We start from the raw sequence: 15,779 nt of genomic DNA, 5'->3' as shown, positions 1-15,779 counted from the left end.
GCCCAGGATTCCGTGTGTCGTGCCAGTGGTCCCTTCACTTCTATCTCCCCTTGCGGACCGCCCTCCACTCCCTCACTGCACTGGTCTCTCTGCCTTGGGGCTGTGGCCCGACTCCAGGACTTTATAAGTAAGTGGTGGGGGAGAGGATGTGATCATACAGGAGAGGGCCTCAAAGAGGCGACCCCTGAGAGATAGTGAAAGGAGTGGCGGAGGAGCAGGAGAAGGGACCGAAGGCGGTAAGCCGGCTACCTGGCGGGGGATCCCAGTAGCGGACCAGCTGGAAGAATCTTGACAGCGGAGAGATAAGGGAAGTGACAGCTGGTGGGGGGCTCTGATGGGTGTCCAAAGATCGGACAAGCTGAGAGGTGCTGTCCACGGATGCGCGGATGTGGGCGGGGCCCGGGCGGTCGAGGGGCGGGGACGTGGGCGGTTCGGGGCGGGGCCCGGCGGTCGAGGGGCGGGAAGTGGGCGGTTCGGGGCGGGGCCGGGGCGGACACTAGCGCGGACCCGGCGAAGCTGTCGCGGACGCGCCGACCGAGGCGCAGCGGCCGGGCCGGCGGGCGGGCGGGCGGCTGCGAGCATGGTCCTGGTGCTGCACCACATCCTCATCGCTGTTGTCCAATTCTTCAGGCGGGGCCAGCAGGTCTTCCTCAAGCCGGACGAGCCGCCGCCGCCGCCGCAGCCATGCTCCGACAGCCTGCAGGTAGGGAGCGGGGGCCCGCTATGGGCACGAGGGGAACCGGGTGCTGGGTGAGCGCCCGGCCGCGTCCTCCGCTGAGCGTGCTGTCGCCGGCCCCATGGTCCACCCTGCTCCTCAACCCTCCTAGGGTGATGAAACCCCCACCCCCACCCCTCCGCCCCAATTGTGAGTCCCACTTCTGTGCTGGGACTGCAGCCCATACCCAGAGACCTTGAATGCCCAGCTCACAGTTCAAAACCTCATGCCAGACTCTGAACCTGTTTCAGATCTGGGACTCCACCCCAAGCACAGAACTCCCAATCCACAGTGGGACCCCCTGGTACACCCAAGAATTCTGCCGGAGCCTGGAACCCTCGGACTCCCGTAATAGTAGAGGACCCCTGCCCATACCTCTGGGCCCCCAGTACATTTTCAGATTCCAGATACACCCAGAACACCTGAATCCCAACTCTCAGCCAGGACCCCACCTCAGAGCTGGAACCTCACCTCATGCCCCTGAGCCCCTACTCCGCAGCCTTATCTATGCCCCCATCCAGGTTCCCACTCAAACATCTGGACTCAGTCCTCACACGGGACCCCACCCCTGAGTCTAAATGCCCTTTCCATCTTGGTTTCTCTCTCCTTCTCTGCAGGATCCCCCTCCCACTCTGTTCCTGCTTTCCCTCCTCCCTCCTGTGTAAGAGATCTTAGTCTTTTCTGGCTTGTCTCACCCTCTCCTCTTGTTTCTCTCTGGGTATGTTGGCTCCAATTTATTCTCTGTTTTTTTTTCTGGCTTCTCCGAGTCTTTCTGGGCATCCTGTCTCTCTCTGCCCCTCTGTTTCTCTCCTGTTTGGTCTCTCTTGCCCATGTGCCCACCTCTCTTGGTCTGCCCATCACTCCTCCAATTTCTCCAGGTTTCTATCTTTGTTCTAGGGCCTTTCCATGTGGTCATCCTTCCCCTTATGTCAGCCTCTGATTTTGGGTGGTGAGGGGACTGGCTCAGAATGCCAGGCCAGTGTCCCCGGAGCCTCCACCCCTACCCATGTTGTCGTGGTGTGGGTGCTGGTAGAAGGGGCTAAACATGGAGCACGCAGCCCTTGGGCGGTGCCCAGGGATTTAAGGTGGGTGGGGATCATGCAGTAGGGCACTGGGGTTCACATGAGGAACGATGAGTATATGGCATTGCATGGCACGTGCAGCTGGGGAGGCTGAGTTGTGAGTGTGGAGTGGTAGCCGTTCATATGACTGTTGCGTGTGTGGGGAACTTATGTTCAAATGGTACCTGTCTGTCTTCATGGGGTGGAGTAGTTGTAGGGGCTTACACAGGGGACTGTGTGTATATATATGTTATAAACTGTTGTATGTAACCAGGAAAAGCCACTGCTGGGCCCCAGTGAAAGGTTTTACTGGATGTCTTACTTGAAGGGGGTGGGGAGAGGGTCACTGAATGTGTGAGTGTATTTGCAGCCAAGGTGACTGGCTTCGAGTCACCAAGTTACATCCTGGAGTTGGTCAGGAAATATATGGGGACATATGTGTTGGTGTTTGAGTGTCATATGTCTATGTGATGGCTGTTGGTACAGCTCTGGGTAGGAAAGAGTGCAGTGGCCAGGGCCCAGGGGTCCAAGGCAAAGACTTGTTGACTAAGTGTATGTGTGTATGTGCACACACAAGTGTGTGTGGGGAGGAGGCAGTGGGCAGGCCCGACTGTCTGTGCTAAGGAGCTGTGTGTGCCCATAAACATGTGATATTTTGATGTGACATTAGGTGTGCACATTATTTATGCAGGTGTGTCTGTGTCTGGTAGTGTGTGTGTATTGAATTTAATTGGATGTGTGTGTGCTTGGAGAGGTGAGTATAGGGTGTGAGAGGTGTGTGTGGGAGGTTGAGTGTGAGTGTGGTGTGAAGCGTGGGTGTGTGAGCTGGATGACTTTTCCGTGTGATGTGGATTATGTGATCTTTTCTCCCTGTGAGCTGTTTATGTATGAAGGGTGTCCAGGGAGCAAGGGTATGTGTGGGGGTGGCAGTGCGGAGGCCTGTGGAGGGTGCTGCAGGGGATGAGGGAGTGTGTGTATAAGGTGTTTGGGGTGAAGAACGAGGTGTGTGATGTTCAAGTGTGCAGAATACAGCAGGTGTCCCCAAAATGTGTGTGTGTGAGGAGGGCTTGACTGCCATCCTGTCCTTGCTTTCCTCCCAGTTAGGTCCCCAGAGATGCCCAAGCCAGGCTGCCTCTACCCTTTGCCCTTCATCCTCCTCGCTTTCACCAGGGCCTTTGTCTTGGGTTTCCGGTCGAGCAGGCGCTGGACAGGCGGGCGGCGGGTGATGTCGAGGGCCGGGAACCTTTGTTCTTTTCCTCTTAGCCTGTCTCGTGTTTGGGGCCGGGGTTGGCAGGGGTGGAGAGAGGATGCACGTGTCTCGGGGTCACTGTGCTTTGCTACCGGCTCACAGTCTTCTGCCGAGGGTGGGGGTCCAGGCACAGGTACTGAGGCCTGGGTGGTATCCCCGTGGCACCTTCTTGACACAAGAGCAGCTGGGACTGGGCTTGGAGTTGGACGGGTTTGCCAACCGTGAGGTCTTAGTCCCAAGCGTGGCCCAGTGCCCTTCCTGCTCACGTCATCTCCAGGGTGCTGAGCAGCCCTGTTCCCTCTTCTGTAGGCTGGCTGGTCCTCTTCCCTTCTCTGTGTGGTGCCCGGAGAGGGTTCCTGGGCTGGGAGACAACCAGGAAGACCTCAACCAATCTCCACTCATATTGACCCCACATCTAATGGGGGGATAGTTTCTGTCTGCCCAGGGCTTTAATCTAAAAAAGGAGGCCTGATCACACCTTTTGGGACCTTCTCGTTTGATGGACCCAGTAGGAGGGTCCAGGTCATACTCTCCAGAGAAAGCTATGGGGAGACCTTAGTGGGCAGCTTTCCAAAAGGGACTTGAGAGCACGAAAAGACAGGACTCCTGATGGTTGGGAGCCACAGAGACCATCAGAATCAGTCAGGGGAAGGGGCTCAGGGCCACTGCCTCAGCACCACATTCCAGAAGGTTCTCTGAAGTGAGTGAGCTTGAGCTGAGCCCTGGAGGGGATGTAGAGAAATATAGCCTAAGGCTGAGGAAGATTCTGGCCCAGTTGGAAGAAAGGGATCTTGAAGGCTGTTGAATATTCCCAGGCAATACTGTCTGACTTCAGGTGGCCATCTCTGGGCCTCCTCCCTTCTCAAGTTTTCACGTCTGGCCCATTCCGATTGTCTTTGGCCAGAATCATCATTGTCATTATCTTCATCGTCAGCTTTAGGCAGCTCTTTCCAGATTCCAAGCTCCTTTCACAAATGTCTCCTTTAACAGATGAGCTCATTCCATTGTATCTGAAAGCATTTACTGAGCACCTGCTAGGCCACAGGCAGGCACGGTGTTAAGTGCTGGGGGGTATAGCAGTGACCAAACAGGCCTCATGGGGCTCCCACTTTCTGTGTCTAAGGAACCCCATCTTTGTGGCCCATCCACACTGTCAGCCCCTCCAACCCTGGGCAGATGGCCCTCTGTATGTGTTTTCCTGCAGCCTGATGTGCACTTGACGTGCTGCAGGCAGGCACCCCATGGTGTAGGGGTCTGGCTCCCACTAGAACATGAGCTCTTCAGAGGCTGGGCAGGGTCTGCCCATCCCATGTGTCCTGACCTGGGCTTAGCGTAGTCCAGATGCTCATACTGATTATCAGAGGTCCCAACCCCCTGTAGGGTTGGCAGCCCTGCTGCCATCTAGGGAAACTGAGGCCTAGAGTGGGGAGGTCTTTAGGGAGCCTCCTCTTAAGACTCTCCTTTGCCCAGTGTTGCCAGAGACCAAGAGAGGTCAGGTGACTTGTGAAGGTTTCACAGCAAGGTGGCGGGGCTGGTCCCAGAATACAGCTCTCTGGTTGCCAGGCTGGGCTCCGGCCCCAGCACCATGCTGCTCCCTGGCTGGCCTCCGGGCTGCCTGTGGCGGGTAAATGATTATTAATGACCCCCCTGGCAAGGAGACAGGAAACGTTTCCCGACCACAGCTGGGGACCTGCTCCCTGCCAGCCCCAGCCATCCATACCTGCCCTGGCCATGGGTCAGCATTGATGTTATCACTATGCCGCCTTGGCCTTCTGTCTGTCTTCCTGCCCATCTGACTCCCACCTCCCTTTCCTCTAAAGGATAAAGGACAAGATGGACCAGAGCTTTCTCTTTCACATCTCTGTCTCCAATTTGCCTCATCTCCACCTTCTCCCTTGCCCCAAACCAGCCGAAAGTATCCTCTCCTCCAGGAAGTCTTCCCTGAATGCACCACCATCCCCTTCTTCCAGTGGCCTTGTCCTGGGCTCTGGCCACTGAATCTCCCTCATTGCAGACTCTGGTCTCACTCTGATGGTTTGCTCTGATGGTCCTAAGGCTGGGCTGGTGACTTCCTGTGTGGCCTGTCCTCAATTGCGGTCTAAGGACTGACACGTGGAGTATTGTCCCAGATGCTTCCTCCAGGAAGTCCCCAGCCCAGCCCAGGGACTCTCACTTCCTCTGACTATCCCAGTGCTCCCTGTCCGTGCCACAACTTTGTACTGACAGGCCTTTAAGAGCGAGCACCTAGTATGTGCCCAACAGAGATGGTAGGCAGAGAGAACACAGTGCAGACCTTAAACTTCAGCTACACATTGCCCCAGGTCTGAGCAACAAGGCAGGTGGACAGACCCAGGTACCAGGGCCAATGGTGGTCAGGTGATGGGGTGATGGAGGGGCACAGACACAGATGGATGCTGATAGACTGTGTGGGGAGGGCAACGCTGGAGAGAAACTTGGGGGCCGTGGTGGGACGGGGCAGGGGCCCCTAATTCAGCTCAAAGTTGCAGGGAAGGCAAGTTGGGGAGCTTCCAGGAGGAAGTATAGCTAAAGCGGGAGCTGAGGGATGAGCCAGGAGAGAGTTCTGGACAGAGAGAAGGAGAGAATCGCGAATGTGAAGGCTTGCTGGTGACAGACAGAGGGAGGGAAGCGTTCTTTGGAGCTGGGTGCTGGACTGCCAGAGCCGCTGAGTGATGGGATGGCTGGGGCGGAGGGGTGGTGCCGAAGCGTCAGGAGATGAGGCTGGTGAGGCTGGCATGGGCCAAATCGTGCAGGACTTTTGTGCCATGTCAAGGAATTTGGACTTTCTCCAGAGGGAACTGGGCACTAGGAGAAGAGTTGAAAGCAGAACAGTGATTGCTCAGACCTAGGTGTTCCGAAGCTCCCTGGGCCAGGGGTGTGGAGCTCATAGAAGGGGTGAGGTGAGAGGCTGGGGCAGTTCCTTCAGATGTGGGATGATGAAACTGAACAGGGAAAAGCCTGAGTTGGAAGGGAGGGGACAGAGGAGCAGAGGTGGAGGAGGAAGCTGGTCAGCTGTAGAAGAGAAGAAGAGAGAGCCACCCTGGGGTCTGGGTGGCCAAGTGAGAGAAGACAGGGTTTGAGAGCACATGCCTGGGCCTGGGTCAGGGCCCTCTGTGGAGCAGAAGGTCTCAGGATGGCTTCCCAGGTTAGGAGTTTTGAGGCTAAACAGAGACCAGGAGACCTGGATTCCACTGGGGGTTGCCACATCCTTGTCTGTAGTGTGGGGACTTGGGATCTGCCCTGGGCAAAGAGTATTCAGCATTCAAAAATTAAAACAATCTGTAAAATGTAATATTTAATAAAATTCAAATTCAAAAATATATGAGTACATTCGAAAATGAGTTAAAATGTAAATTTATGAAAATGCTAAGCATACATCCGTGAGGGTTAATATCAACTGTACCTTCACTGCTGCCCACCCCTTTGGATCCGGCTCCCCTGAAGCCACTGCTCCGGTGTGGCCAGACACCTGCCCTGGGGCGGGGTAGGGGGTGGTCTACGACCTTCTGGCCTCTTGTTCAGGGGACCTCCGCTGGGAGGTGGAGGCACCTCCTCAGAAAGAGGAGGAGGCCTGCTCTCTGGCTGGCGGTTTCCTGTGGCAGGCAGGAAGCAGGCATTTTGCTTTTTCTGTCCCTTACCTTGAGGGACTTGACCCCTTGAACTTCACCCATTTTGGGGAGGGTGGATGGTGAGGGTGTTTCAAGAACCGAGGGTGAGGGGTCGGAGAGAAGAGGTGCCCACTTAAGGACCCAGTAGGGGTAGGGTGGGAAATTGCAGGGGGAAGTGGGATGGGACAGGGCTGGGGGGGGTGGGGGCTGGGAGGCAGGAGATGTGAGCAAAGCTAAAAGAACAGCATTATTCCAACTTAAATATCTGTATTTCCTAATGTAAAAGTTGCACCATTTCTGGAAGACCAGATGTTGAGGTCCCATCTTACAATCTCAGGATTGGGCACTGCTTGGCTCCTACTGTCCGGTGATCTTGCATAGCACCACTTTTTAGGCTGCATTTTCTCACCTGTAAAAAGAGGAAGTCGGGTGAGATGAGCTCTCAGGAGCATCTGGCATTGTCAGTTTGTGGGGTTCCAGCTTTTCATGGCTCTCAGCTCCCAGCCAGGGCTGTGTGGATGCCTGGCTGGGTGTTTCTGACATTCTGTGACTTTAAGACGCTGAGACTCTAGGAGCCGAAGAAGCAGACTTTCTGTGATTCTAAGATTCTAGGATTTGATGATTCAATGATTCTAAATGGGGTTTCTGGGAAGAGCTGCAACCACCTGCCTCGTTAACATTGATGTTCAGTTATTAAAAACATAGCAAGAAGCAATGGAGACAGCTTGGGGCCAGGGGCGGCCCCCACCCCCGGGGAGGGAGTGGAATAGGGGCTGGGTTGGCAGTTAGTGGGGAAGGAGACCCTCTCAGTCTGGGTTGCACAGACCATTTCTCCTACACCAGCAGAACTGGAGTACCTGCACACGCGAGATCCACCACCCCCTAAGCTTGCAGGGTAAGGGATCATTTCCTTCATCCCTCTGTCCCTAATCATTTCAGACTATGGCAGAGAGGGGAGTGCTCTTTCCTCCCAATCCCTAAAGCCTGTGGGAGAAATGTACCCAGTGGAGGAAGGAGAAGCCTGCTCACCCCCACCCCCTCCTTCCCTGGCAGCCCCGGCCTGAGGGGGAAAACAGGACATGAACACTTCCTGGACATAGGCATGGGAATGCACGAAGCTCTGCCTGTGAGGCTCAAGTACAAAGGGCCTCCGACTGGGGCAGAGGCCAAGCAGCTAGAGGGGCAGTGTGGGCATTGGTTAGGGGCCATTAGCACCCCTTGAGGACAGGCCAAGGAGGGAGGACCCTGGGGGTGGCTGTGAGAAGGACTTAAGGAAGGGAGGTCCCAGGCTAGAGGGCCTGAAGGGCTAATGACTGATGGGGGTTCAGGTCACCAGCCCAGCACAAGGCCAGCTCATTGGTCCAGCAGTTCGTTGGCTCTTGGGTTGTGCACAGTCTTAGCACCCACACCAGAGGTGGGGAAAGAACCTCTAGGTAGGGGAGAAAGATCTCAGCCCTCTAGACAGCCCACCCCGGCCAGGTCCCTCAGAGCTCAGTACCACTGTCCGAGACCCAGCCTGTTGGATTCCGGATCCCGTGACAGAGGCTGGGACCCAGACCCATCACACAGCAGGGCCTGAAAGTACAGGCAGGATGTGGGTCAGGGGGAGAGGGCCTTTGTCACCTGCCGTCTTCTTCCTCTCACAGGTCAGGAGACAGGTGGGGTGGCGATAATTGCTCGCTGTCATCTGTGGGGCTACATGGTCTACCACAGCCTGTCTTGGCCCTGAGGCTAGGGTCCCCAGCAGGGAATCCCTCCCCAGCTGCCCGACCCACAGGTGGCCTCCCTGGGGTTCTCCTCCCTTGTCCTCCTGCTGCCGCACCCCTCACTCTCCTCTGCTTCTCCTTGGGATCTCTCCCCATCCCTATAAGTTTCTGTCTCTGGCCATTTTTGTATGTCAGGCTCTCCATAAAATTGTTAGACTTGGAAGGGCCCTAGGAGATCATCAGGTCCACCCCTTTTATTCCTCAGGTGAGGACGGTAGCTCAGAGAGGGGAGGGTCCTGTCTGAGGTTGCACAGTAGGCTACAGTGGAGCCCTGGTCATGGAGGCACAGTCTTGGCGTCAGGCATCTAGGGTTTCAGGACTGCCTGTGTCATGGCTAACCCGACAGGCTTCTCTCCTCAGGTCTGAGCTGTTCTCCCTTCTTTTCCTTTGCCCGCTTCTCTGCTGCCTGGCTGACCCCTACCTTGGGCAGACACTGCCCATGGGACACAGACCAGAGCCTAGGACTCTATGACTGGAGTGCACATCCATGCACACATGGACACACAGACGCTTGCAACTGTATATAAGTCCCAGGTGCAAACCTCTATTATGTAGTTAGGAGGCTGTCCTGGACCCTAGTTTCTCTTCCTGTGAGACACTGCACACCTCTTCCAGGAAGCCCCCGGGGACTTTTCTGCAGAGTCCCTTTCCCACCAGTCCCTTTGTGATAACTGAGTTCTGTTGAGCCTAGGTTCCTCCTCTGTGACCCCAAGGGCACAGCTGAGTCTCCCTCTGGCCCTGGAGCCCCTCCTTCAGTGTTCCCTCCTTCTGTCTCCAGGAGGGGCTCGGCTTCCTGTGGCTGGGTGGGGAGAGTCCTGAGGTCCCCAGAGGACAGTGGGACAATGGGGAGGCGGTGACAGATGAGACATTGCGTCTTTCCCAAAGTAGGCTCCACCCTACCCTGACCTCCTGGCTGGTGTCTGGGTCACAGCCCTGGCCTGTGGATCCCTTAGGATTAGGGTCCTGGTCTGACTGTCCCCCTCCCCCTCCCTCTCAGTGCAGAGGTCACAGCATCAGAGCTCCTGACCCAGCAGCAGCTCTCTAATTGGAAAGCTGTGGAGTCCTGGTCCCCCAGGTGGCAGCAGCATATTAACAGGATGGTGTAGACTCCTGGGGCTTCTGGAAGGGGTGAGCTGGACTGCTCTGAGTAGGAAGGTGATAAACATGAAGTTTGGGGTGGGATTATGGAGGCACTGTGAATGCCTAGCTGAGACTCCCACCCCCATTCCTGTCCACCTTCCCTGTGCTGGAGCTGGGTGACGGGGAACTAGAGGTCATGGGGCAGGAGCCTCTCCAGGGAGTGGTGGAGAACCCGGGTACAGTTAGAATTGAGTGAAACAAGCACCTCTTCTCAGGTCGGGGAGGAGGCTCTCCCAGGGCAACTCAGTGGTGGCGGTGGGTGGACCATCAGAGGCCAGGGTGGAAAAGAAGGCTTAGGCTTGTGGACAAAGGGATAGGCCCTTAGGTCAGACACTTATCTTGGCCCGCGTCATTTCCTCTGCCGGACATGGCTGGGTTAGCGGGGTCATCACACAGAGGGAAGGAACAGGCCGAGCCAACGCACATAAGGCCCTGCAGTAGACTCAGGCACATGGGCGACCTTGTCACGCCCTGGGCTGCAGTCAGTCCCCCACCGAGGCCCAGCCATGGAGCCACAGTCACCCTGGGAGATGGCGCTGTCTAGACCATCACCCCCGCAGCCCCTAGACCCAGGCATCCTTGGCAACACTTGGGCCCAGCTGAAGGCACTGCTAAGGAGGGAGACCTCACAGGACACAGGGACATGTGGGACAAGCAGACACTCTGCCAGAGCCCCCCCACCACAAGCGTGCACACACCAGGTGCAGCTACTGTCACCCCGAGGGTGACCCAAGGAGAACCGCAGATTCCAGCAGGTGTCCAGAGCCTGAGTGAGATGAAAGGAACTCCAGGCAGGGAACCCAGAACTGCCCCCCGCTCCCACCCCACGCTGACTTGTGCCCTCCCCACCAGCTCGCTGAGTGCCTGAGGCTGTTTATTTCCTAGCAGGGATGGGTGTCTCATCTCCACCCGCTCCCCCTCCCCACCACACTCTTGCCAAGCTGCCAAATCAAATCAGCCCCTGCGCTCGCGCCAGGCGGGCATGGCGGCCAGCAGCTGACGGGAACGAAGCCAGGCTCAGAATATCCCACCGCCTGTGCCTGTCCGATGCCTGGGTGTGCTTGTGGGTGGGGGTGGGGAGGGACAGCCGGCCTCTGGGCAGCGCCTCCCAGAATGGATCCCATTCTGGATGCCCCCCTGGGTGGTGGGCTCCCATGAACGAGTAAGCAGGTCCTGGTGTGTCTTCCAGCCCATGAGGAGCTGTGGAATAGAGCTGATAGGATGCAGGTTGGGGGTCCGATTGGAGCCCAGACATCTGGGCACTGGGCTGGGCTTGAGGACTCACATGTATGATCCCATTCACTTCCCAGCATCCCCAGCTGGGAGCCCAACCCAGTGGCTGTGAGCTGGACAATACAAACCCCATTTTATAGACAGGAAGCTGAGGCTCAGACAGCAGAGTGAAGGGAGAGAAGCAGAAGCGGAGGGGACCTCAGGAGGGGTAACAGTGTGGTCATGTCCACCCCTGAGGAGCCCCAGGCTGAAGGAAAGAGTTTGGCTCTATTCCAGAGCCAGACGCGCCCATGGGGAGCCGGGTCATCAGGCAAGGCTCCCTGGACAAGGCCACCTGTGGGAGACAGGAGGTCCCGAGTCTGCTGGGGGCTGGTGGAGGGGCAGCCTGGGGAGACAGGGGAGGGCCTGGCCGGCCTCAGCCCCTGGCTTTCTTGTCTCTGCAGCCAGCCGGGACCTCTTTGCACAGGAGCCAGTGCCCCCAGGGAGTGGAGACGGCGCATTGCAGGTGAGAGCTCAGCACAGAGAGGGAGGCCTGGGGTGGGCTTTGGGGTGGAGGTGGGGGGCGCAGGCTGGGGGCCAGTCTGAGCGCTACCCCCACCCCTGGGAGGACTGGGAGGCTGGAGCTGAATCCCAGCCCCACCCCCTCCGGCTTAGGGTCACCCCAGACCAAGACCACCTCTCCCTCCCTATTCCTGCCCAGAGTTCCCTCCCCATGAGGATTCGCCTCTGGAGTCACCTGGGTGTCACTAGGGCTCCTCCCTCATCCTCCCCACCCTCACCCAACAACTCCCTGTTGATTCTCTGCCCTGAGTATCTGGTGAACTCCTCTCTAGGTCTCCCACTGCCTGCCCTGGTCTGGGACGGGCTACCTTTCCCCTGGATGGCTCACTGGCTGTCTCCTCTCAGTTGCCCCCCTTCTCCAAGTGACTGCCAGAAACATCCTTCTAACACACAAACCTGAATTTGTCACTTTTCAGCTTAAAAATTCTCTATGCTCCCCCTCCCCCTGCTCCCTCTGCAGCCCCAGCCAGCTCACAGTTCCCCCTTCATTCGCTCCTGCCTCCCTAGCACCACTTCGGCTGGCCTCCTCTCCCTTCAGCTTCCCAAATCCTTCTGGGCTCAGCTCTAGCCTCGCCTCCTCCAGGAAGCCCTCCCTGCCTTTCACGCTCCCTCCTCTGAGCTCTCCTGCTTTGGCCGTCAGCCGCTGGCACATTCTGCTGCCTGTGCCATTAGCACCCTATTTTCTCCACCTTGTGACTGGGTTGTCTCCCGCTCTGAACTGTGAGCACCCTGAGCCTAGGGATGTGTCTTGTTCATTCCTGAGTCTCCCACCACCCTCCAAAAGGTGCCTGAGGAGGGCTCAGCAAGCACCTTTCCTTTGAGATGAGGGGTGCCATCTCAGTCCCTGACCATGCCTTTGGGGGGGCCTCATAGGAACTGTCAAGTGTCCCTGGGATCCTGAGTCACAGTGGGGTGGGCTGGGGTTGGTGAAGGTTGGCACAGAGGAGGGGTGTGTGTGAGATCAGAGAGCCTTTGATGAACCTTCCCTGTGCCCTGGGGTCCTGGCTGAGAGGAAGGGAAGACTGTGACTGTATCAGCCCCTCCTCTGGGCCAGGAGCTCTAGATCCACTTCCTTGTTTAATCCCCACGACCTCCCTGGAAGGCAGGGGCTGTGATTCTTCTACTTAGGGGAAGCTGAGGCCCAGCAGGATCACACAGGGAGTGAGTGAATCGGAGGCAGAGTTGAAAGTGGACCTATGTCACATATTCAACCCTGGCTCTCTCCCTGTCCTCGGGTGAGATGGCCGAAGATGCCCATTCGGGGCCTGGTGCCCAGTGGGGTCAGCATGGGCTCACTGCTGGGACACAGAGCCCAGCCCTGAGGATGTGCCTGCAGCTGGGTGCTAGGCGAGGGAGAGAGGGGGGACCTGGAGAGTCATTATTAATTTATTTCTGGCCGTGGCATTCCCCGTGGGTCGGGGGCTCCCCCGGGAGCTGGGACAGATGGTGTTCCTGGGAGCCAGCAGTGTCTCGGCAGCCGCTGCTACCCGCCAGGAAAGACTGGATTTGTCATCCTCCCAGGAAGCTGAGAGGGGAGAGGGCTTTGGAGAAACTGAGCCCATCTTGAGAGATGGGAGCGGGGCTGCAAGAGCAGGAGCCGGGCCCAGGCTTCTCGTTTCTTTCTCTGTGCACAGCCCCCTTTCCCTTGGCCCTGCTCCCTGCAAGTTCAAGTTCTGCCTCCTTCCTCACCCTCCCCATGAGGCTTCCCCAGATCATCCCTATTTGTTCCTGCTGCCTTTCCTTCGCCGGGGTCCCACTGCCCCCTCTCTCAGCCCAAAGATATGGGCTATGAGCCCCCCTGGGTCTCATTTCTTTCCCCCCAGTCCCACACCCATCACGGAGATGGCAGGTGTCTGCCTGGCTTCTGAGCAGCGCCTGCTGTGTTTCTGGGTTCACTTAGCACCCCGTTCTGGGTGCCCGGGCCCATGCTCAGCCCTGCTGGAAAGAGGTTGCTGCCCCTGGGGACCCCCTAACACAGAAAGGCTAGGACTGGAGAGAGTAGGAACCGTAGGGTGTGGCTCAAACTATTGGGACACCTGGAGGTAAAGAGGGATGGGGAGCCTCCTGTGAAGGTGGAGCCTGGGGAGATGAATGCACTCATCCAGTGGACAGACCATGGGGTCAGGTGGGCATGAGTTCAAGTCTTAGCTTCACCACTTCCTAGGGGTGTGACATTGGGCCAGTCCCTTAACCAACCTGAGCATCAGTTCCCTCACCTGTCAAAAGGGGATAAGAAGCTTCACCATCATTGGACATAATCACTATTTTTGGACGTAATAATCATGGCAGGCCTGTTGGGAGAAGTTACAAAGATAGTATGTGTGAGGCACCTGCCCCAGGCCTGGCCCGCAGAGAGTCCTCGGAGGGAGTTGGCAGCCTCCCTGCTTCCCTCAAGGGTGAGATACTTGGAGCCAGGTCTAGATGGCTCTGCTTTATGAGACCAGGTGCCCCACGGGGCTGGGTGAGCACAGCTCATTCTCCTGCCGCTGGTAGCACAACAGCCACAAGAGCAGGACTGCCGGCTTCCACGCCCTCCCAACAGGTGTCTGTTCAGCACACCTTCTTCGGATGGCTTCCTGGCCCCTGTGCCAGCTGGCCGGCTTGGAGGAGGGGCTCTTCAGTCACCATCTGGAATCCTCCTTCAATGCCAGGGCCATTACTCTCTCTGGATGTCAGGGCTGAGGCAGTGCAAGCAGTGAGTTGAACACTCTGGGTGAATGCTGTCTCTGTGCTGGCTCTCAGGGCCCAGACGAGGGTTAGGAAACCCAGCTGGGGCAGGGGCTGGGAAGAGGCAGCCATGAACAAGTGCACGGGTATCCACATCAAGCACCCTAGTGCTCTCCCAGCACTGGCTCCTTTGTGGCTTCCCACTGGATAAGGAAAAACCACACCTTTGCCATGGCATTGACAGCTGTACCTGCTGGACCCCCTCCTGTCCACCCCTTGCCCCCAGACATGGCAGTGCTCACTTCTGGGACACCTGCTCTTCCCGACCTCCCTGACTTTGTTCACACTGGCACCTCTCTTTGGAATGCCTTTCCTTTGTTCCTCTACCTACTCCTTTTGGTGCTAGTGGTAAAGAATCCGCCTGCCAATGCAGGAGACATGAGACTCAGGTTTGATCTCTGGGTCGAGAAGACCACCTGGAGGAGAGCATGGCAGCCCACTCCAGTATTCTTGCCTGGAGAATCCCATGGACAGTGGAGCCTGGTGGGCTACAGCCCACGGGTCGCAAAGAGGTGAACAGGACTGAGGCGACTTAGTACGCAGGCACACACGCGCTCCTTTTTCAAGCCCCAGACTAGATGCCACCTCCTTTGTGAAGTCCCCTCAGATTGCTCCCTCCACCTCAGGTCAAGTTGGCCTCCCCCACCTCCTGGGCACTCATACCTCCAAGCTTCCCTGAACTTACAGTCAGACATCTTGTTACACCATGTGGTTATATATCCTTTCCCATGTAGTTGTAAGTATCTGGCTGGTAGGAACCAAGGCTGAGTCTTCTTAGTCTCTCCTGGGCTCATGTGGGGCCTGGCATAGGCCTGGTATAGGTGCCCAATAAATGCTTCTTGATCGAATGAGAATGGCTATGAGATGAGGGTGAAGTAGTTCTAAGAACTATATTGCTGTATTGGGTGCAGGCTTGGAGACTTCCTGGAGGGGGCACCTTGGAACCTTGAAGGATGAGGAGGGTTAAAGTCAGTGACTAATGAGACCAGAGATCAGCTGGATAGTCAGGGAGGTCCACGTGGCTGGCTTCTGAGAGGACCCTCTGAGGGCAACGGGAAAGGGACCAGGCATACAGAGAAGCCTGGAGCAAGGACTTAGAGGGGGCTGCAGGAGGCTGGCTCTGTGTTGAGAACCCAGCTTCAAAAACCTCTTCGCCCTTGGGTCCTGGTCTGAGGAATGTTTGATCTCCAAGTCTAGAGCGAGGCTGAGGCCAGCAATGGTGAATAAGTGGGCCCCCGAGGTGGGCTAGCCATAGGGAGCAGCAGGAGCCAGGGTGGTGCTGTTGGGTAGGATTGCTCTGGGGGTTGAGAAAGGCTTCAGGGTTGAGAAGAGCAGCTTTTGCAAAGGCATGTGGGTAGGATGTCCCTGGGTCTGCACGGGAGAAGGCCAACGTGTCAGTGGAGCCCAGGTTACTGTGCCGGAAGCGTTGGGGTGAGGCTGGAGGGGCTGCTGCAGGCAGCTCTTCCCATGCTCGTTTTTAAGATTCTCAAGTGACTGCTCCGAGCTGGGAGACCTGCCAGCCTCCTCCTGGATTCCGCACATCAGGAGCAAGTGGCCTCAAAGCTGCCCCACGGCCTGCAGGGAGCTGCTGCCAACAAGTTGGCCGTAGCATCTGGTGTCCACGGGGTCCCCCAGCCCTGCCATCTGTCTGCGCCCACCTGTCAGGCTGCACAGGCCCAGGGTGTGCAGGGACCTGGGCCA

At 57.2% G+C, this 15,779-nt stretch overlaps 1 protein-coding gene across 3 annotated transcripts in view; it reads left to right on the top strand.

Moving 5' to 3' along the window:
* The first annotated feature begins 514 nt into the window (after positions 1 to 514).
* PDE2A (phosphodiesterase 2A, cGMP-stimulated) overlaps positions 515 to 15,779 on the top strand; it is a 69,350-nt gene continuing 54,085 nt past the window's right edge. Inside the window, exons 1-2 of one of the 3 annotated variants that reach the window (XM_010849496.1) lie at positions 515 to 703; positions 11,234 to 11,295. In XM_010849496.1, the coding sequence (XP_010847798.1) occupies positions 581 to 703; positions 11,234 to 11,295 (185 nt within the window). In that variant the 5' untranslated portion in view covers positions 515 to 580. The remainder of the gene's footprint in view (positions 704 to 11,233; positions 11,296 to 15,779) is intronic. The other 2 variants (XM_010849498.1, XM_010849497.1) reach the window with 2 other exon arrangements.

Source organism: Bison bison, unplaced genomic scaffold (assembly GCF_000754665.1).
Source record: "Bison bison bison isolate TAMUID 2011002044 unplaced genomic scaffold, Bison_UMD1.0 scf7180017864284, whole genome shotgun sequence".
Lineage (NCBI taxonomy): Eukaryota > Metazoa > Chordata > Mammalia > Artiodactyla > Bovidae > Bison > Bison bison.
Note: the sequence above shows the minus strand (reverse complement) of the source record. Positions and strands in the feature narration are given on the sequence as shown.